Source organism: Anas acuta, chromosome 1, assembly GCF_963932015.1.
Source record: "Anas acuta chromosome 1, bAnaAcu1.1, whole genome shotgun sequence".
NCBI classification, from domain to species: domain Eukaryota; kingdom Metazoa; phylum Chordata; class Aves; order Anseriformes; family Anatidae; genus Anas; species Anas acuta.
The window spans coordinates 44022107-44043657 of record NC_088979.1 but is presented as its reverse complement, the minus strand read 5'-3'; the positions used below and the strand labels follow the sequence as shown (position 1 = coordinate 44043657).

The following is a 21551-nucleotide window of genomic DNA, read 5'->3' as shown; positions in this document are numbered from 1 at the left end:
TCATACATGGTGGCCCCTGAAATCAAAAACCGACAGGACAAATGCAACAACTCTCATTTTCATGTGAGGGAGCCATCTTCATTACCAGATGATGTAATGATTGAAGTTTCTGAGCAGCAAGTGATGACTTATCCTTTCAGAGACTTCTGTCTTTCACGGTAAAGAATTAGTAGTGAGTCTTGAAAATGCTCATCTATTTTGAATTCTGCACAACTGTCTAGACATGTCTTATTCCTTAATTAAGGGGATTCTGGACTCCTCATTTAGACAGTGATAAGCACCACAAATTCTTTGTACTACTCCAGAAAGAATAAGGCGTGTTACATGCCCTAAAAAGACTTCAGACTATTATTTTCTGTGTTCACAAGCAAACAAACCAGCAGATGAACAGGATGACATGATTCTCAATAAACCATTGACAGAACTGAAATGGTGTGAACAAGCAATATGCACAGGATGATGATGTTTTTTCTTCAGCAAAGGCTTTAGTCACTCACAGATGGACGACATACAGAAGCAAGTGATCTGGTTCCTGGGAGACCATTTTTTCCATATCAGTATGCTGGAGCTGTTAAACTAGTCTGCATAGGCTTTCTGCTGTAAAATCCACAGCAGTAGATGTTGATGAGATATTTGCTACGTGAAGGATTTGACATCCCCTGCTCTTCAAACTAGATGCTGAATGGGTGGATAGAAACTCAGTGGAAGCAAGAAACACATTGTGGTATCTAGTATTGGTTAAAAATTGTGCATCTTGTGTTTGCATAAGCAAGGAACTGTTCCTTGGTGATGCTTCTCTCAAGAAAGTGTGACTTAAAACTTCAGGATCTTTCTGTTAGTGTTCAAAGTTTGCTTGCATTTCTTGTACCTGCTGTTGCTTTCAGCACTTAGCAGTCAAGCTCCAAAAATGGAACCACTGAAGTAGAACAAACCTGATGTATCTTTGCTTCCGAAGGGTCAACAATGACATGGAAGAAATACTTGAGCATGAACAGTCAGATATGTTCTATGAGAAGACAAAGGGTAAAGACTACTCTATTGTTTCTACAACAAAACGTGTCCCGTAAGACTATTTCTAGGTGCATTGTCCAAGTATTTTACTTCAGTTGTGGACTGCAGGTCTTACTTACATCTTTTCACCAAGCTTCCATTTACATCTAAAATATAAAGATCTCCACTTTGTTTATTTTTTTTAACCCCTGTACTGTCCAGCTCTGCCTGCAATTTACAGTAGTTTTCTTTTGACACAGTACACAGTAACAAATAGCCCATGGTGAACCTGATCTTACAGCACCACGGTCAGCAGCCCCATGTAAAATGTTGTGCACCTGCCAGCCAGCTATCGGCTGGGCATCTACCACGGACAGCTATCATTCAGGCACCTATTGCGGGACGTCTTGTTGAAGGGCACATCACATCTCCCGCCAGACGTGCTTACCCTTCAGGACAGAGGAGGGTTTCACTGTGGGTAGCCTAAATTGTATCTGGACTTCTTGTAGGATCCTGAGTTAGCTAATGCATGTGTATCTGCTGCTTTTCATTCAGCAATCTTAAGTTTTCCCAGGGGATCTCAGGTTGCTATGTGTATAGCTAAGCTTGGTCTGTGATTGATCTCTGCCAAGTGCCTGTGTCTCATCCAGAAGCCAGAGAAACTGTGATTTTGACACAGTGTCCTTCAAATCCTTCTGAGAAGAATACTTCTCAAATGCAGAAAGTGTGCTTGTCAAAACTTAGCCCAAAGGGCCTCTTAGATTCTTAAGGGTCTACATTGTTTTGCTATGCCGAGTTTCAGTGGATAGGAAAATAATTGTATCACAGTTCTCACATTCCATATAAGGCAGTCTACCCTGTTTATTGTATTTTTCCAAATTCCTCCTAGTTTTATGAAGCAAAAAATATTACTCTTAAGCAGTTTTACTGTATTTTTTTATGTGGTTAAGTGTCTTTTTTTCCCGATTCATTTTTGTAGTAGGTGTGCTGTAGTTAGCCATTCCAAAATTGGGTGATCTTAATAAAAGGGCTAACAAGTATAACATGCTATATCTGTCTACTTTAGTTGCTTGTTCATTTTTGCTCTGCTGTTACTAAGCATATATTATACTCAATTTTCAGGTAATATAGCTGATAGATGGAATAAGATTTGTGTTTGTTTGGTTTTTTTTTTAATGTAAATTGTTGTATTTATTTGCCAGAGTAGACATCGTAGTGGTGAGATTAGAGGGCAAATACTGCTTTCTGGCCATCTGTACAAAAATTAATTGTGAAAATTTTTCACTCTAAGTGTTTTTTTCGTTAGTTTTTAATTATGTTTTTTTTTCTGCTTCGGTACCTTTCTGAGCTTTCGTAAAGTTAATGGAGGTTGAACAATGTCTCAGTATTGTTCCTTCTGTTTTTAAAATATTTCATCATTGCTGCTGCCAAACTTAGCTTTGTATGTGTATTCATTATCTTACTAGTGTCCAAACCCTTGTGCTTTTAGGCCAACAAAGACTTACAAATTTATGAATGTCATGTGTTGTGTCCTCTACCAAATTCTGTGCTGCTCTTCAGTCTATCCATTTCCCTCACAGTCACCCACTTCAAGCAAACGTTCTCCACAAAGGAATCACTTCTTTCTATATGTGTTCCCTCTCAGGTCATTATTCTGTCTTCATACTATATTCCTCTGTTCCACGTTTCTATGTGTCCACATCTTCCCTTCTCTTACCCTTTAGAACATACTCTTCTTCCTCCTACTTTTTTGCCTTCGGTGTAGCTAAAAGCAGAACACACAGGTAACCCCTCTTTTTGCACATCAGCTGCTAAAGAATTGCTAGGTAAATGTGGGCTGACACTTCTTTATTCCAACATAAAACAATCTATTCTTATTTCATTAGATTAACTTATTTTTGAAAGTGCATACAAGTAAGTATATATAGTGCTCCTATTCTCTAGGGTCAGAGTTCCCAAACATGGAGTTATTCTGGAGTCACTTGTTCATCAAATTCACAGTCCAAAATAATTTTGAAGTGTAGGTAGCCATTCTTTATAGGTCTCAAATTCTGGTACAGTTCTTATAGTTTCCTGTTCGTTTCATTGTGATTTATATAAAAATTTTAGTTGTAGTGTTTTGTAGTTCTTCCTTTTTGTCTCTCTTGCTCTTTTTATTCTGAGTCATCACTGCAATCTTTCTTTCTTTGCTTCTTGCTCATGCTACTGATTGTTTTTCATTTATTTTGTTAAAATGGTAAATTGATTTTCTTATCCCTGTCCATATTTGGGAGGCACAAATATTACACTTGTCCAGATCGTTATACAGGAAAACAGTTTGGGGAGGATTGTTCTTTCTCAATTCTGTGAATTTAATGGAGAACAGGTTTTTAATTCCTTATTCTCCATTAGACAGTTACTGGAGGTGGGTGGACCCTCTCTTTCTTTTATGGTTCTGTAGACAGCTAACTCAGGAGGGCCACAGCAGTATTGCTTCTGGTCATTGTACTAGAGTACCAACCACATTTGATCACTTCATCAATTAAACAATTTTGTTAAGTACATAATCAACATCCTCGCTACAGATTTTTTTTTTTAATGCTACAATTCATTGCTCTGTATTTTGTATGCCTATACACACACACATATTTATTACTGTACCTGCTGTAACAGAAATGTAATCCTACAATAATATAATTACCCATTTTTATTCAGTGGCAATTCCTGAGTTTAGTTGAAAAAGGTACTTGATCTGGTTCCCTGTAACAAGAAGGTATAAACTCAAATATCTGGTACAATTTTTCAAGCTTCTGTTCATTTAATAAGTAAGATGTTGCTTGGCAGATGTTCCATATAGTATCTGAACATAATGAATGTATTTCAGTTAGTGAAATCGTAGTAATACTAGTATATACGTTATATGTTGCATAAACATGTAATGATACAAAATTAATTTATTTTTGATATAGGGGATGTCCTACTTTGGTGCAAGCATTACCAGGTCCTAGTACACAAGTTACTGCTGGAAGCAACCATACAGCTATTCTCTTAACGGATGGCCAGGTTTTCACATTTGGAAGTTTCTCAGTAAGGAAATAATAACGTTTACTTATGGGAATAAACTGGTAATCAATGAATTGCTCAAAGGCCTTTCAAAATTGTTTAATTATACTTGCAAGCATAGAACAACTCACGGATTCTGCATGTCTTTTATGTCTGTGTCTCATGTTTAAAAATGGGGCCTCTAATATTGTGTTTATAAAAGCATGGTACCAGAGATTCTTGGCAGTTTTGAGGTAGAACAGTTTTCTCAAACTCTTTATTGTTACAAACTCCATTGCAAGTAAGTATCTATTGGATATTCTATTACCTGCATGAGTTGGAAAAGTAACAGGGTCACCTTTTCTTCCATAGAAATGGCAATGAATTGCAGAGGTTGTATTTACAATTTAGGAGAAATTATTGATCAGTACAACACAGCATAACTGTGGTACTTTTCTTTCATATCCACCTGGCATGTACTCCCCCATGTCCATTGGGATCAATTTATATTTTCACTGAATAAGCGCTTCAACATCATTTAATCCCCCTGCATCCTGACTTCAGGTCTTTATTTCGCCTTGTCCTTGAAATGCTCCCTCACTACAGTTTTTCCAGGGTAATTTGTTGTTAGCATTTTCCCCAGAGTGTTCTTTTAACAAAAACTAGAGTGTAGAATTGTTTTTATGTGTTTTAAAAACAATGTATTGCCAAACACAACAGATACATCACCTTTTGGAGTCTGTATCTTTTTACAGAAAATGCGAAAAAGGTGAAGATTGAAATTTTAGAATTGAAAATTTCATTTTTAATTAAAACTTTGCCCAGATGACTCTTATATTAGTTAATAATCGTTGTTTTTCACACTTCGAGTTAGACCTTTAGTCTTTGTCAAAAGTGACTTGAGTATATAAAGGCTTAAACTTTGTTGACTTTCTGTGAAACTCAGCTCCTGAAAATCCAAATTCACTCTGAGAAATAGAATTTTAAAACCTGTCTGTTAATTGAGTCTTTTTCTTAAAATAAATAAATAATAAATAATAATAAATCACTCAGAAACAAAAAAGGCTTTGAGGCCATATTTAGACCACCTGTTCTATGTCTTTACTCTTATCTAGTCTTAATACTATCAGACTGTAAGTTCACTGAGAGTTTTATAAAGTCAGGCAAGCCCAAGAGCAAGCATATTATTTGTAAGTGTGTTCACTAAACAAACAACTTCACAGTTGTTTACAGTTTGAAGTATTCTCTTATAGTTAAAAAAAAGTGGGCTGTACAAGTTCACCTACCCAGAGGGATGCACATTAGTATCAATACATCTTTTTTAATAGAAAAACTTCACTGAAAATTAACCTACTAGTTAACATTGTATTCATATAACATGTAAATAAGCAGGAAAAAGAATACAAGTAGTTTGTGTCAGTGCATGTATATTCGTTATATATTTGCATTATGCAGTATACATTGCATACATGCAGTATAACTTTATTGTTTTTCTTTTTTGGTTCAACTTTAACAAGTTTCTGATTGTGCATATGTGAATAGTGAATTCCCTTCATTCAAAATTAGTTCAAATGTAAACTTTAAAGACTGGACCAAACTTCTAAATTAGATTATCCTCATCAGTCTCTTCCTCATTTGTCTCTCCCAAACAAAAGCGAAGGTTTTGCTTCAATATAGAATATAATGAAAGGATGATGGTATGTCAAAAAATATTAAATATGCTTGAGAAATGGTCTTACAGTATTGCGTGTACTTACTCTTCAGGTTTTGTAAACTCAGGAGTGTAAAAGTAATTTTATTTTCAGAGGTTGTCAATTTCGAACTTTTCTTTTAGCAATCTTGATGTTTTTAATTAAAGAAACTATTGATTGGTGAGGGAAACTACATGGTGTTAGAAAACGTGCAAATTTTGTTTCTGCAGGGAGGTATTGCAGTACTTGGAGCGCCATATTTGTTTGTCTTCCTATTTGTAGAATGGAGATCTCAAAACTCCAGTCCATATTCTCAGTTCTGGATTTGGATTTTATGATGTGACTTCCCAATTAGATGTGAATAAGCTATCTCTGAAACTGAAGCAGGGATTGGAATTGTAATTCTCTGTTCTATGGAGTTTCCCACAAATCTGCAATTTTAGGCATTTTTTTCCCCCCACACCTTTTTTTTTAATTCTTGGCTTTATGAACTTTATCAATGAAGCTTAGTCTGACCGTGTTCCTGTTCAGTCTCACCTGTAGTTAATATTTAGTGTTATATAGAGAGAGAGAAGTAACCTGCTGGGCAGAATGCATTTGCTATACATGCATATTCTTCTCTTCTAGCATTTTAAATTATAAATTACCTTAACTTCATTGGTACTGAATTAATTTTTTTTTCCCGAGTGAAGCAGATGGAGTTTAAGCAGGTTTATTGCATCAGGTCTTACTAGATTTTAAACTAAAAAAAAAGTAGATTTAGGTTAGATATAAGGAAGAAACTCTTCACTCAGAGGGTTGTGTGAACAGGTTGCCCAGAGAAGCTGTGGATGCCCCATCCCTGGAGGTGTTCAAGGCCAGGCTGGATGGGGCGTTGAGCAACCTGGTGTGGTAGGAGGTGTCCCTGCCCTTGGCAGGGGGTTGGAACTAGATGAGCTTTAAGGTCCCTTCCAACCCGAACCATTCTGTGATTCTGTGATTCTAGATACTTAGGCGCTTAGGTCCATCTTTCAGTTAGCTCGCTGTAGATTGGAAATGAAACCCTAGATCTTCATGTCAGGATGTTAATGAGCATATTCAGGGGTGCTTGCTTAGGCACTTCATACTCATTTTAGCTCAAATTTGATGTGCTAATCAATTTCAAGGAACTGTTAAGAATTATTTGTTCCGTCAAACTAAAAGTCCATAGAAGTTCAGAACTGAGTTTAATTTAGGCTGTCTGAATAAGTTCCTATCAATTAATTCCTTGTTTAGCACTGAAGTTATTCAAATACTGAGTATTTAAATAGAATAAATGCTGTTATATTTGATTCTGAAGGTGGAAATGAATGTTCTCCGTAATGGAGTGTTTGAGTTCCATAAATAAAATAAAATAAAATAACTGAATAAGGAGGGGAGAGTATTTCTCAAAAGCTTGCTTTATATAAACGTCTAGTGCTTCACTTAAAGTAGTCGTTATTTTCTGAAGGTAATTTTGTGGTAAGCTCTCTCTTCCAGATTACTTATTTTTTATGCTTTAACTGTGTAAGTAACCTGCTTATCTCTGAGACTTGGTGTTAATTCCCAATTTTATATTCTCTCTATAGAAAGGTCAGCTTGGTAGACCAATTCTGGACATGCCCTACTGGAATGCAAAACCAGCACCGATGCCTAATATAGGCTCTAAATACGGACGCAAAGCAACATGGATTGGAGCAAGTGGAGACCAGACTTTCCTCCGGATCGATGAAGCTCTCATTAATTCTCATGTGCTTGCTACATCAGAGATATTTGCAAGCAGGCATATAATAGGCAAGAAATCTTCTAGACTATTTTAAATGCTTACAAAGTTATTGGAGAAGAATCAGATTCATGCATGCAAACAATAAAGGAGCAACAAATTGAAAAAGTGAATAGAGCAAATTAAAATATTTTAATGTTGTAGTTATACTGAGCACGGCTCCCTTAGAAATGTAATTTTATTCAAAATAAGATTGTTAAATCTAAGCTTTTTTGCACTTCACATTTTTTGCAATCTTACTATGGTTTATTATTTGCTGTATCGGTATCTGTTCTTCATTACTACATTAATGCTTCATGTATAGAATATGCCATGTAATGAGCGAAGTCTTTTTTGTTTTTTTTTTTTTTATTTTATTTCTCTCCCCCTTGATATAGGTTTGGTACCAGCCTCAATATCAGAACCTCCTCCTTTTAAATGTCTTCTGATAAACAAAGTAGATGGCAGTTGCAAAACATTCAATGATTCTGAGCAGGAAGACCTTCAAGGTTCTGGTGTGTGTCTGGATCCTGTCTATGATGTTATTTGGAGGCAAGTGTGGATTATAGCTCCTCAAGTCATAGTATAAAATCCTTTATAATTATTTTGGGAGGCTGGAGATTTGATTATGCTAATTTCCTGAGTAAACAAAAAAAAACAGTTCTGAGTCTTCTACGCATCTTACCATTCTCATTCCAACCTCATGATGTTTGGGGAATCCCAGTGTATTCTGCTTATTTTCTTTTTTATTCTTCCCTAGATTTCCTTCATCTGTTTAACATTGTACTGACTACTTGAATTTTCTTGACATTCCAGTTTCTACAACATCGTGTCTTTCATCTTTGTTTTTCTCTCTCAAGCATTAGTGATTAAGACTTGAATAGGAGAAGGAATAGAACAATGGTATTCTTTTCACCTCTGATATTTTGAGGTTAAACTAAAGATATTTACACAGATAGTACAGGCATTCAGGTTACAGTTGTCTTTGAGTGTTGCATTCAGTGGAGTTGTTTACCAGGTATAGATCATAAACCTTTGTTCCAAAACATAACATCAAATGCTTCTCTAAAGAGTTATTTTATAGCTCTATTAGACAGTATTTGGGACAGAGAGTTGAACTGATATCTGTGTGCAAGTGGTGGGTGATTACACTTATTTTTGAAGACTTTCTTGAAACACAATAATCGCTTAAAGTTAGAATAAAGCAGGGAACCAGCTAGTCAGCATTCATCTGGAAAAGATACTATCACATAGGAGCATATCTTCAAAAGATCATTGTGTCCAGGCTACTTTGGATGCCTTCATCCAAAATTGAGACTTCAGAACTTAGTAGGCATTTATCATTGAAGCATGCATGTTTGCTAGGCATATTACTTTATGATCTTTAAAATTCCCTGGGTAGCTGTAGTCCTGCATTGTGCACATCCCCAGTGTTGTTGGAGTTTCATTCTCCAGTTTAAGTTTTCAATCTCCAGATTAAGTTCTTACTTAAATTATGATGAGATTTGAAATAAGGAAAAGTAGCACCCAGACCCTTTCAAACTTTTGGTTGTGGTATTATCAGCATGACTAAAAAACACTGAAAGACCCGATCTGTGAGTTATTCCTGGCCATAAGAAAGCAGAAAGTTTCAGAGTGGAAAAAGGCAGGTGAAGACACTCAACTTGATGTAAAATAATAATGGTTATTCAGCTTGACAAATTTCAAACTCAAGTTTCACATTATAAGAAAGTAACTTAAAGGTGATATTATGGGTAAATGTCGGTTGCGGTGTTGTGCTATTGCCTTTCAAAAATTTGGAGACTAGATCTAGAACTAGATCTAAATCTAGAACTTCAGGACATAACTATGAAGAATGGATTCTTGAAGTCTCTGTTTGCAGATTTATTTCTGTTACATTCCATACTTGTTTAATAGAAAATATTAAAGCAGTCTAAAGAAGAGATGTTAATAAATATGCTAGTTGGTAGTGAAATATGTGGTATATTAATTATAATTCAAGGATAGTTTTATTCATGCCTATTTAAATGAAAGGGGCAGTTTCTTTGTACAAACTTTTTAATTTTAAAGATATTTTTCACAGTTTTGTGAAATTTTTTAGTTAGTAGTGTGGTTAAATTCAAGTGGTTAAATCATTTCATGTATCTTTATATACATATATGCATGTACATAAATTTAGACAGTGCTAAATTGTTGAAATCCTGAATAGATACATTGTCCTGTAATATCTTTATTTAAAACTTTCCTTCTCAGTTACTTATACCATCTTAGTCCCTTTTTTTGGATTTTTAGTACAGTGTACCAAGTGAAAATTTATTTTCTTCTTATTTAGAACACTCCCATAGGCCTGTGTCTTTTAACTGTTTCTTCCTTTTACATAGTTATATCAAAAACTTCATTTTCTTTTTGTGCATGTTGATCTATAGTATAGAAAGTCTTTCTATTCCGTTGTTCATGCTGCCATTTTCTATGATCCTTTAAAAACTCACAATGGGATCTTATACATTCTAAAAGCCCAAACAAAATATGTGGATTTCTCAAGATCTTTTTAAACTTGTTTAAAGGTGAGTAGCTTTTTTACGTTCACTTGTCATCTTTATCATTCTTGAGCACATCTGCCATTATGTCTAGTACTTTGCTACCTAATTCATGCTTCTTGATAGATGATACCATTTTAATATTTATTAGGTTTGAAAAGTGCCTAACATTTTCTACAATATGCAAATCCATAATAGATCGTTTGACTTGAAGTACAATAAGAATGTTGTCTCTCCATTTGCCTAGTGTTAAGCCAGTAAAGATTATATGCATTTGGTGTAATGATGTGCACTTTTAAGAGTTTGTACTGGAATATCTACATTTTACATTAAAAAGCTTACTTAATTATCAGTTAGTTTTTTGTATTTTTTTTAAGTAGGTGAAAGGGTTTTTTTTTTTACTCTGTTTTGTCTTGCTCTAGGTTTCGACCAAATGCTAGGGAACTGTGGAGTTACAATGCAGTAGTTGCCGATTCCAGACTTCCCTCAGCTCCAGACATGCAATCCCGGTGTAGTATTTTGAGTCCAGAACTTGCTCTACCAACAGGTTCCAAAGCTCTAACCACCAGATCTCATGCAGCTTTGCACATTCTAGGTACACATTTATAGTTGATAAGTCAGAAGCTTAGGTGAAATAGACACATGACTTAATGTATAAATGAACTGTAGTGTAACAGCTTTCTGACTTCTTTTTTTTTTTTTTAAGTTAAAATCTTTTAATTTTTCACCATTGTTCTTAACACTTATGATCTGGCTGACATTCATTTATTTTAATCAAAATAATTTTCTTCTGCCATCTTAATGATGCTAGATGATTTTAGAGTTCTGATGGAACCTGCAGAGGTAAGCAGAATACAGTAAGAGAGCTTCCTAGATAAACTTTTTGGACAGTCTGCAGTCAATACTCAAGTTAACTTGCAGTCTCCAAAAAAAAAAAACAAAACAGAAAAAGCATCCTTAAATGTGCAATTTTGAAATTAATTCAGTATATGTAACTAGAATTACTTTTTGCAGCTTTGTATAGTCAGCCATTAAGAGTAATATGATTTCCTTTTTTAATCTAAAAAGCCCACCAAAATGAAAAATAATCCCGTAGTATTCATGTATAAATTGGCCGTAACCAACATGTCCAGTGCTTCAAAGCACAGCTTTGGAAATAATTTTAGGTTACTTGCTCAGAGATTGTAATGTGTTCATTGCCCTGTGTGTTAGAGACAGGATAAATTTTAACTTGAACAGTATTTTTTGTGTTCAAGTCAGAATAAGGTATCTTAGGTAACCATGTATAGGAAGCATAATATAAAGCATAAAGCTTTCTATGAGGGCTCTCAAATCTGCCCATTGTTCATTTGTTACTTCAGCTCTTTTTTTGTGGTAATATGGGAAGTAAAAGTAAAACCAACAAACAATGAGGGTGTTGCTGGCTATTTATTTACCATTAGATTAAATCATGTTTCTTGGTTATTCTGTAAATTGAATCAATTAAGTGACTTCAATATTCAACAGGAAACCTTTAGATTTTATAGCAGTGACCCATAACCTAATCAAAATTAAAATAGTAGACTACATGTGGTTTAGGGACAAAGCAGCTAGGTTGCTCTGATCTTCTTAACTAGGATTCATTTCCATTTCACTGATCATAATTAGCTGTAAGAAATGTTAAGTGTTTCTTGGTTTTGCTTTCTTTTAGGTTGTCTTGATACTTTGGCTGCTATGCAGGACTTAAAAATGGGTGTAGCAAATACAGAAGAAGAGACTCAAGCAGTAATGAAAGTTTATTCTAAAGAAGACTATAGTGTTGTTAACAGATTTGAAAGTATGTACACAGTAAAATTTTATAGCATAAATTAATCAAGCTTGTGGCATAAAAGACTAGGGTAGATTAACTGTATTTTTTTATTATTGTGATTTTTTTTTTCTCTTTAGGTCATGGAGGTGGCTGGGGTTATTCAGCCCACTCAGTAGAAGCTATCCGTTTCTGTGCTGATACAGATATTTTGTTAGGTGGTCTTGGTCTTTTTGGAGGTAGGGGTGAATATACTGCAAAAATAAAGGTAAGTTGTTTGGTTTTGTTTTAAATAATTTTATGTCTCAAATTTAGAACGTTAGAAATGCCACCTGCAAACATGATTAATTTTATTTCTTGATGAATGAGTGGTTTCCTGTATATTAAAAGCATTAGTAATAGAACTGGCACCAGGCTTCTTAGTGAGAAGTAATGAACCTTACACAGGTAGGGTAGATGAGGTTGAGAACTGAGAATTACTATTCTTAATGGTCAAGAATTAGACTGTTCTTAGACTGTTCTTAAGCTCACTAAATGCTATGCCATCTTACAGGTGCCTGGATCTGATACAGCAGTGAGTAGAATAGTTCTGTGTTCATTTTCATGAAGCTCAGAACATTTGCAGAAATTTTGTATTGTGGGCTTCAAGTTTGAAACACATCATGTGTTGGGATACATGAGGAACTGCCTTTCAAAAACAGGAAAAGAATACTTATCAGTAGCTGGAATTCCTTTAGTAGCAGCTGAACCGTTGCTTCCCACAGTTGCTGTCATTTCTTTCCCAGACTGACCTCTGGATGGCTTTTCAGCCGGGATTCTTCAATTGAAAATGAATTGAAATAGCACCAAGCATACAACTTGTGTTTGCTTTGTGCTGAGCATAAAGATGATTAGGACTGGAGCATGTGTACTGATGTAAATAATTAAATAAATTGGTTTTGAATTGGAAAAAAGAGCTCAAGTAAACACAGTGTGATTACAAGAGCAATCATTTCTGATAAATACCTTCTGTTCTTCCATTTAATAGGGATTTCAAAAACTCCCTGAAAAACATTAAAAAGGAAAGAAAATAGCTGTAGGAGATTTCTGTTTGATCTTTATATAAGAAATATGTTACTGTTGTCATATGTCTATCATTTAATGGGTAATTGAGTTTCTTTTTCTGTTTTCAGATGAATAGGGCTACTAATTATTATGGTTTATTTTAGGGAAATTGATGGTATGTGGTTAGCATTTACATTTGTGTAAGACAACTGGAGAGCTGAAATAAATAGTTGTAATTTATTCTAGTTTAATACAGTCACTTAGAATTACAAATGATTAAGGAAATCAGAGAAAGTTAACCCGAAAAGCATTACTATGGTTTAGTACTAAAGATTGTAACCCCGACAAAGCATTCTTGTATTATTTGTTCAATTTGTTTCTGGTTGTCTAAGATTAGCTTATGACCATTTGTTAATGGTTGTCTAAGATTAGTTTATGACCAAAATAAGATTTGCCAATCCTATCACAGATAAACTACATACTAAATAGGGTGTTACAACATAAGTCATAGGTATGTATTTTGGGCCTCTCTCGACCTGATCAAATTGAAGAAGTGATTTTTGACTGATTAAGAAGCCCAAGTTCTTTTGAAAAGACATCCTTTGTCCTAGTCAAGAACTGTTTATGATATTACTGACAGTCAAGCTGTCCCTTTCCAGATAAGCTGAGTATATCTCCAGATAGAAAACCTTCATATTCTGCCAAACTTTGCCTTTTTTAGATGCTCTGTATTTGTCTTGTCTGCAAGATTTACAGAGTTTCTCCACTTAAGATCAGAATATATTTGGGCATAAGGCTGGTAGATCAGTGTCAATTGCTGTTTTTTAATAGTTCATGACATTACAAAATCCTGACTTCCAGGTGAGAATTTGCCTATCAGTAACATTGACAAGCAGTTATTTTTGGGAAGGGGAAAGAATAATATTGAACAGTTTCTGGAATACAAGACAGGAAAAAGTGGTGGCATGAAGTTTGTAACAGCTGAGACATACTTTTACCTTTTTTCTTATTCTACCAGTTGTTTGAATTGGGTCCAGATGGGGGAGACCATGAGACTGATGGTGACCTTCTTGCTGAAACAGATGTCTTAGCATATGATTGTGCTGCTAGGTAAGATATTTCCCTTACTACTCATATTGAAAGGATGCTTTGAAAGATGAAAGAATTTACCATTGAAATAATCCATGACTAATTCTTTTAAATCTTAAGTATTAAGACCCATGTGTATAATACTGGTTTCTTAAATGTTCGTGAGTAACTCCTAAGAATCTGTGCATAAACTCTTGTAATTTACTAAAAAATTTACCCACTTACATTAGTTGTAGTAATATGTATTAAATGTAATTAGCTTGGTGTACATTTTAAATTAACTTTATCTCCATTGTTTGCATTTCGTATCTGATTGTTTCAAAATGCAAGACCATGCTACATGTAAGCATTTGCAGGTCCTTCTGAATTTAAAACAAAGAAAAAGTGAAATTTACTAGTGTGTTGTCGATGGAAGGAAGACACAGATGCTCAATATGAGTGATCAGTGAACTTCGATTTATTGGATAGCTCAGCCGTTTTTTATATGATTCAATATAATTAGCTCATACATATTGCAAAAGCTAAGCTCACTATTGGTTAGTGCAACTTTCCCTAGCTTATCAGCTAGCTCCTCATTCCCTCAACCGTTATCCCGCCTTAGGTACTTTCCCATCCACACACTGACACAATGCCTTTGTCCCTTGATTGGTTTCCCGCCAGCTGCCAGACTCATATGAGCTGCGTTCGATACTTTTTTAGCTCGCTACCTCCAAGTTGCTCAACATTCACATGACCTACTTCACTTAACCATTCCTCCACACTAGTGTTTTTCAACAAATTATTTTTAAATGTCAAATGTAAATAGATACTTGAGATTAATAAATTAATTCCCATTAATTTTGCATTTTCTTTTATAAACGGTATAATTTGTTAAAGATCAATATATAAACTAATTCAGTTATATATTTTTTTTGAATTTATTTCATCCAGAGAGAAGTATGCAATGATGTTTGACGAACCTGTACTCCTACAAGCTGGCTGGTGGTATGTTGCCTGGGCAAGAGTGTCAGGACCTAGCAGTGATTGTGGATCTCATGGACAGGCCTCTATTACTACGGATGATGGGTATTTTTTTTTCTGTATTTTTTAATGCATAAGAAGAGATCTAATATTACTTGAATAATTGCTTTTGTTGTTGTTTTCTCTTTCAGTGTTGTCTTTCAGTTTAAAAGTTCCAAGAAATCAAATAACGGTACAGATGTTAATGCAGGGCAGATCCCACAGTTACTCTACAGGTAATATTTTGACCTCTATTTAGAACAATTTAATGACACAGTTTTTAAGCTAGGTGACAGTGCTTGGTTGGGGGGGTTGGACCAGGTGATCTCCATGGGGGATCTTCCAACTTCAAACATTCTGTGATTCTGTGAGACTTCCATTTTTTAAAAAATGACTTTAATCATAAAATCATAGTTCTATAGAGCTTTGTGACTTCATCCAACGTTTCACTTCTAGTTGGGAAGTATTCCATTTAGTATGCTTCACTTTTTGAGTAGTATAGTATTAAACAGATTTTCACATTGCATTACGGTAATGAAAAAAGCTAAAATGAGTTGTGCTTTACAATTACCTACCCTAATTTTATTGTCCCCATGATAAATGTTATGCAAGTGGTTTTAAAAAGCAAGAACTCTTTCACTGTATTATGTATCTTTCAGATTTCCTCAGATATATACAAAACCTGATACATGTATAAATATATATATATGTTAATTGAACCATATGTATACATCAGGTCCTTTGCTATGTCCTTTTTCAAAATGTCCTTTTTATGGTCCGTTGTCAGAGCAGCTGACTTTTCCAGGTAAACTCTGTGTCCATAAATGCCTCTCTATCCAGAGGAATGTTTTGACTGATGCGCATAAAGTCCTGGTACAATTTATTAATCGTTTGGTTAATTTCTGTGGAGATATAGCTATAACCAAAGACAAGCAAACTTAGGGCCCTCTGAGGAAGGATGTGGCTGAAGAGCCACAAGTAGCACATGAGGAAAGGTGCTGCATTAACACATGCTGCCTATATTGGTTGTGCTTTTATTGTGTGGGACTTTGGGACCCACCTTCAGATACTTTAATTCCAAACAACATCCTATACACTTCAGAGTTAAGAATAGACTCAGGGATGTTATATCCCCAGGAAATAAAAATACTTTTTTTATTAGGAACCAGAGTTCTTCAAGATGTTAGTATCCCTTTGGTCTCCTCTTCTTTTGCTTCCATATAGATACATAAAGTTTTGTCTTTTTTCATTGCAATATGAGTGAAATTGAAGTATACTTGAACTTATATCTGCCTTCAGGAGGTGTGGACTGATTTTATCTCTGTGAATACTCAAAGACAAAAACTTTTGGTTTTAATTCTGAGTGCTTGATATGCATGAGATATCACAAAGTAAAAATGACGACGTGGCCTACACATACCAAAACCCAGTATTCTTTGAGAAGTAACATTTCTAGTCCTAAAATTTTTATTTGAAGAAATACAGTAAATGCTTGTATAAATTTCACATAGATCTCAAATTTATTCAGTTGTCACAATATTACTAGTTGAACAGAATTCAAGTTATTTAATTGCTGGTCTAGAAGGGTTAGGAACTGGAGGAAGTTATGCTGAAATTGAGCATTTATGGATAACTCTGTTAAACCTTTCTTTGTCTGTCGTTCTTCAACAATAGAAACAGGAAAGCTAGGTGCAGAATTTAGGTCAGTTCTTAAATCTTAAATTGTTCTTCCAGGCTGCCAACAAGTGATGGTAGTGCCTCCAAAGGAAAACAGCAAACCAGTGAACCTGTGCATATTTTAAAGAGGTCTTTTGCCAGAACTGTGTCAGTGGTGAGTATTATCTGGAATCCTTTCTGTTTTGTGCATGTTCATTCATACGTTCATACTTACAAAACCGAAAGATGTATGTGTGGTAATCATTAGTGGTTTGTTTTTTTTTTTAAACCTGCTGTATCAAGCAGAAGTTACACTGTTATATAGAACTTCTGTATTTTGATTTTGTTCAATTGTTTTTATTATTTATTTGTTTTCTGAAGTTTGCAGACTTCAAATTTAAGGCTAAGCTAACCTTATGATGCAAGCCTGGAAATATTTTTGTTTATAAGGCTTAGTTTACTTTTCATGTATGAATTTCTTAGTTTTCTTTCTGATTGGCTTTGTTTTGTTTTGTTTTGTTTTGAGTTTTTACTTACTGATTGCATTCAATGTAAAAGCCCTTACTGCAAAGAAATTAATATTGGCAGATATTAGTTTAGTTTAGTTTAGTTTAGTTTTGAAGGAGCTTAACTGTATTCTCTTCTCTGTGGCTTTTACATTGCCAATTAGTCATTGGTAAGATTCATTTTCCTCTTGGATGCTTTCCAGTATGCACTGAGTATCAGCATTTAATTAAACTCTGATAAGATGAGGTAAGGAATATTAATAGGTACAATGCCCTGCAACTATTGCTAGAAGATAGTGTGCAGTTCTTCACATACAGCAGGACTAGCAGAAAGCTAGTCAAATTTTGAGGCGTAATACACTCCATTGAAATGATGTATTATGATGCAGAGTAAGGCCGATTCCATCTTTGTGTTTTCATAGTACAGTCCCTTACTTATCTGTTAGAAGGAATGATTATTTGTTGTTCAGTTTCATCCTTTTTTCAGTTTCACCCCATAAAATATATTTTATGCTGCATTATGTGTACTGTCAGTATTCTTAACTAACAGTTACATAGAAATTATTGACTACATACAGACATGTTCAGTCAGGTTTTCTTAACCAGTTTTTTTTTCTCATTTATATATTCTGTATTTTTTCAGTATTCTCTAATGATCAGAATGATCTTCCAGTTTTCAGATTAATTCTAGAAATTCGACATGATTTGTGTTTTTAGTAATCATATTATTAGAATGTATTAATAGCTACTCTAAATATGTTTACTTTAAAATTTTCTCATTAAACTAGGGACTACTGTGGCTTTTAATCCTTCACATTGTATCTTCTTTCTTCATTATTTTGTTGCTATTATCCCTCACCACAGATATGAATTGGCATATGAGTTTTATCATTCTAGAGAATCAGGCATTGTGGACATTGCATACATAACTGAACAGTCAGCGTGTTTGTTGCAGCTTGAAGGTATACCTGCACCTTGTAGGTAATCAATACCAAATACTTGTAGGGAACCTTCTGAGGTACAGCTGTATGAAACTAACACATTTCATAACAGTAGAAACGAATTTTTGGATAAACAAAACTTTGTAAACCCTCAGGTTCCTCATGGATTACCAAGTGCTTCTGTTGAAATTTCCAAATACTGTAAATGTGATATAGTTCCCATGATCTTACAGATCATAACTGCTTAAAAGCAAGGCAAGACCAGCCCTGATACATTACCATTATGGCAAAAATGTATTCTGTTAAAAGTAAGTATCACACTATTCAATGCAGATTAAACAAGTAAAATTTACTGAAAAATCTGTATTACAAATGAATACAAACAGCTGTTAGTTCTTAAATAACTGAGAGACTTCCACATGCCCATTATTATAATGTATTATAAATTGCTTTTAGGACAGTAATACAGTGAAATTATTCCCTACCTTCTCAGTTTGTGTATTCTCAAATAAATAGGTTTTCTGTCTTGTATGGTAGATTCATGTAGGTATAAGTATGTTTTCAGATTAAATACTGATATAGATGTTTGTGTTTCATCTTATTCTGTTGCTGAAAGTTCATTTTTTTGTTTTGTTTTTTACACAAAATCTGTCTTCCTTTACACTTCATATACTGAAATAGGAATGCTTTGAGTCTTTATTGAGCATTCTTCACTGGAGCTGGACAACACTGGTGCTAGGAGTCGAAGAACTTCGTGGACTTAAAGGCTTCCAATATACTGCTACTCTTCTGGATTTAGAAAGATTGCGTTTTGTGGGTACTTGCTGTCTGAGGTTGCTGAGGGTCTACACCTGTGAAATATATCCAATATCAGGTATTTTCCTTAATTCACTTGTTTCATATTTATCGGCAAATAATAATATACAGGACAGGACATTGACAAGATTGATCTATTATTGTAGAGTGAGCTGTAAGATGAAATTGCTTCTACAGATATTTTTATTGGAGCAATTAAGAGACTTAATTGCTCCAATAGAAATGGGATATTGAAATGGGATATTGAGATGGGTCAGAAATGGGATATTTGCAGCTAACCGTATAACTAAATGTTCAATACCACATGTTTACACTGAAACTCATGTATATTTTAATTTTTGTTTTGCTTGACAGTTGAGTTATTTTAATCCATTTAGTCTTCATTTCTCCCATTTCTGTGCATAGTACGTGCTTTGGTAGTGAGCACAATTTAAATTTGAAAGACAGTAAATGTTTTTCATGCCTGTAGTTTAACAATACTTATATTAAAATTCAGCATGTATTATGAAAGACTGGAAAATTGGAAGTTTTTGATGTGCAGGTTTCTTTGATGTAGCTTAACACACCCTTCGCTATTTTGCTTTGTGAAATTAACATTTCTAAATACACATTAATCAATGTTGCTAACTTCTAGTTGTTTTATTTGCATGTATAATGTGCATTTTATATGAAAATGTTTAATTTACTGAACGTGAATGCTCTTCTTTTTTGTAACCTAGCTACGGCTAAGGCGGTTGTAGAAGAAACCAGCAAGCTAGCAGATTGCATTGGAAAAACGAGGACCTTGCTGAGAAAAATCCTATCTGAAGGAGTTGATCATTGCATGGTCAAGTTGGACAATGATCCGCAAGGATATCTCAGTCAGCCCCTGAGCCTTTTAGAAGCTGTTCTTCAGGAATGCCATAATACATTCACAGCTTGCTTTCATTCTTTTTATCCAACACCAGCTCTCCAGTGGGCATGTCTTTGTGACTTGCTCAATTGTTTGGATCAGGTACATGAAAGTTTCACAAGTGAACATTACCATGTAGCTTGCTCTTGTGCTCTAGGAAGCAAAGCAGTTTTAAAATTCTTTATTGCTTTTGTGTATTGCTTTTTTTGTATCATGGTTTGCAATTCAAATTCTGCTGTGGTCAAAAAAACTGCTGCACACTGCTTTTTCAGTGTGTAGTCTATGCTTTATATGTGAATATATGTGTGGAATTTTTGATACTAATAATTCGTCACTAATAAACAAGTAATTTCTCATTACTAAATGTTGCAACAATGCTGTGATCCAGCAAAGTAGATGAGAAGCTGGCAATATTATCTTATAATCAGCAAGTTTTTCCTAAGCGTCTTGCTTATTCTGAATGAGCATCCCGCATCTAAGTTGCTCACTTGCATTAAATGAGATATAAACAATTTGTTTCTTTGCTTGAAAATTCATGTAGTATATTAAAATCCAAGGAGGAAACAGTTCATTAGCATATTATTCTAATTAAATTTTAATTATAAGAAGACTTCAAGGGAGTATCATGATTTCAAAAGTAATTTAATGGGTTTATTGTTTTAAAACATATGTCATAAAACAAATTTTAATTATTCCAGTTTGAAAGATCTGAATCAAAGCTCAGGAGAGAAGATAATGTAAAATTCACAGCAAATCTAAAACTACATGAAATTGTTTATTTAAGCTATTTCTATAATTACTATAAAACCGGAAATTTCCTTTCAAAAGTTGTTCTTCCTCATTGACTTTGAATGTAACAGTGCATTTCTATTTATTCCGTTTTATGTTTTTAGGACATCCAAGAAGCAAATTTCAAAACCTCCAGTAGCCGGCTTCTTGCTGCTGTTATGTCTGCCCTCTGCCACACTTCAGTGAAACTGACCTCTATTTTTCCAATTGCTTATGATGGAGAGGCATTGCTTCGATCAATGGTAAAACAAGTCAGCACTGAGAATGACTCTGCTCTGGCCCATCGTTTTCCTCTTTTGGTTGCACATATGGAAAAACTTAGTCAGGTTAGGATATGTTCTAAAAATTTAAAAACCTGTTTGACTTTGCAACAAATAAAAGTTACGTAAATTAAAATTTTAGTTTTATAAGGTTGTAGCTGAATTACTTAAGTGCTTTCTTTCTAAAAGATTTGTTTCAAAAATTTATTATTTTATCAATTTTTTATATTTTGGTCTGAATTACTCCAGTTCTTGCCTGTTTGAGGAAAAATGTTTGAGAAAAGATGTTTATTCTGGAATATTAAAATGGTAGAAATATAGTTTAGAGTTGTCTTGTGTTGCATAGTGTTCTCTGCAAGTTTCTCAGCTTTTGCACAGGATCACAAGAAAGAACTTGTGGGTAGGTCCAGTGCTTTGAGGAACAGTCAGCACATCTTCAGTAAAAAATTCATGTTTCAAACTGAAGTTTTTAAAGGAGTAAACAGTTTTTAAAGGAGTAAAGGTGGACAAGGGAAGTCCAGTTCATATAGTTCTAGACCAGGTTGTTGAACTGTCAAATGCTGTATTTTTCAGAAATTTCAGAATTTCATAAAAGATTTACAGGAATGAAAAAGGTAAAGATGATAAAGATCTAGGACTACTAAATAGTTTTCTTCACTTTAAAAGACGAGAAGGGTAAGGTCTTATGAAATTGTGAATGATGCATGAAGGGTAAATAAATGATAGTCATTGAGTCTTTCAATACCAAAATTTTGGAGTAACCAGAGACTTTAGC

General features: G+C 34.4%; 1 protein-coding gene across 19 annotated transcripts in view; it reads left to right on the top strand.

The window, feature by feature from the left end:
* Positions 1–21551, top strand: part of MYCBP2 (MYC binding protein 2) — a 192961-nt gene that overhangs the window by 76710 nt on the left and 94700 nt on the right. For 18 of the 19 annotated variants that reach the window (XM_068676574.1, XM_068676632.1, XM_068676670.1 and 15 more), the window contains 13 exons: positions 3939–4056; positions 7289–7493; positions 7860–8013; positions 10421–10593; positions 11689–11814; positions 11925–12052; positions 13847–13938; positions 14848–14982; positions 15069–15152; positions 16651–16747; positions 18701–18893; positions 19555–19829; positions 20621–20842. In XM_068676574.1, coding sequence (XP_068532675.1) covers positions 3939–4056; positions 7289–7493; positions 7860–8013; positions 10421–10593; positions 11689–11814; positions 11925–12052; positions 13847–13938; positions 14848–14982; positions 15069–15152; positions 16651–16747; positions 18701–18893; positions 19555–19829; positions 20621–20842 — 2002 coding nt within the window. The remainder of the gene's footprint in view (positions 1–3938; positions 4057–7288; positions 7494–7859; positions 8014–10420; positions 10594–11688; positions 11815–11924; positions 12053–13846; positions 13939–14847; positions 14983–15068; positions 15153–16650; positions 16748–18700; positions 18894–19554; positions 19830–20620; positions 20843–21551) is intronic. The other variant, XM_068676615.1, reaches the window with a different exon arrangement.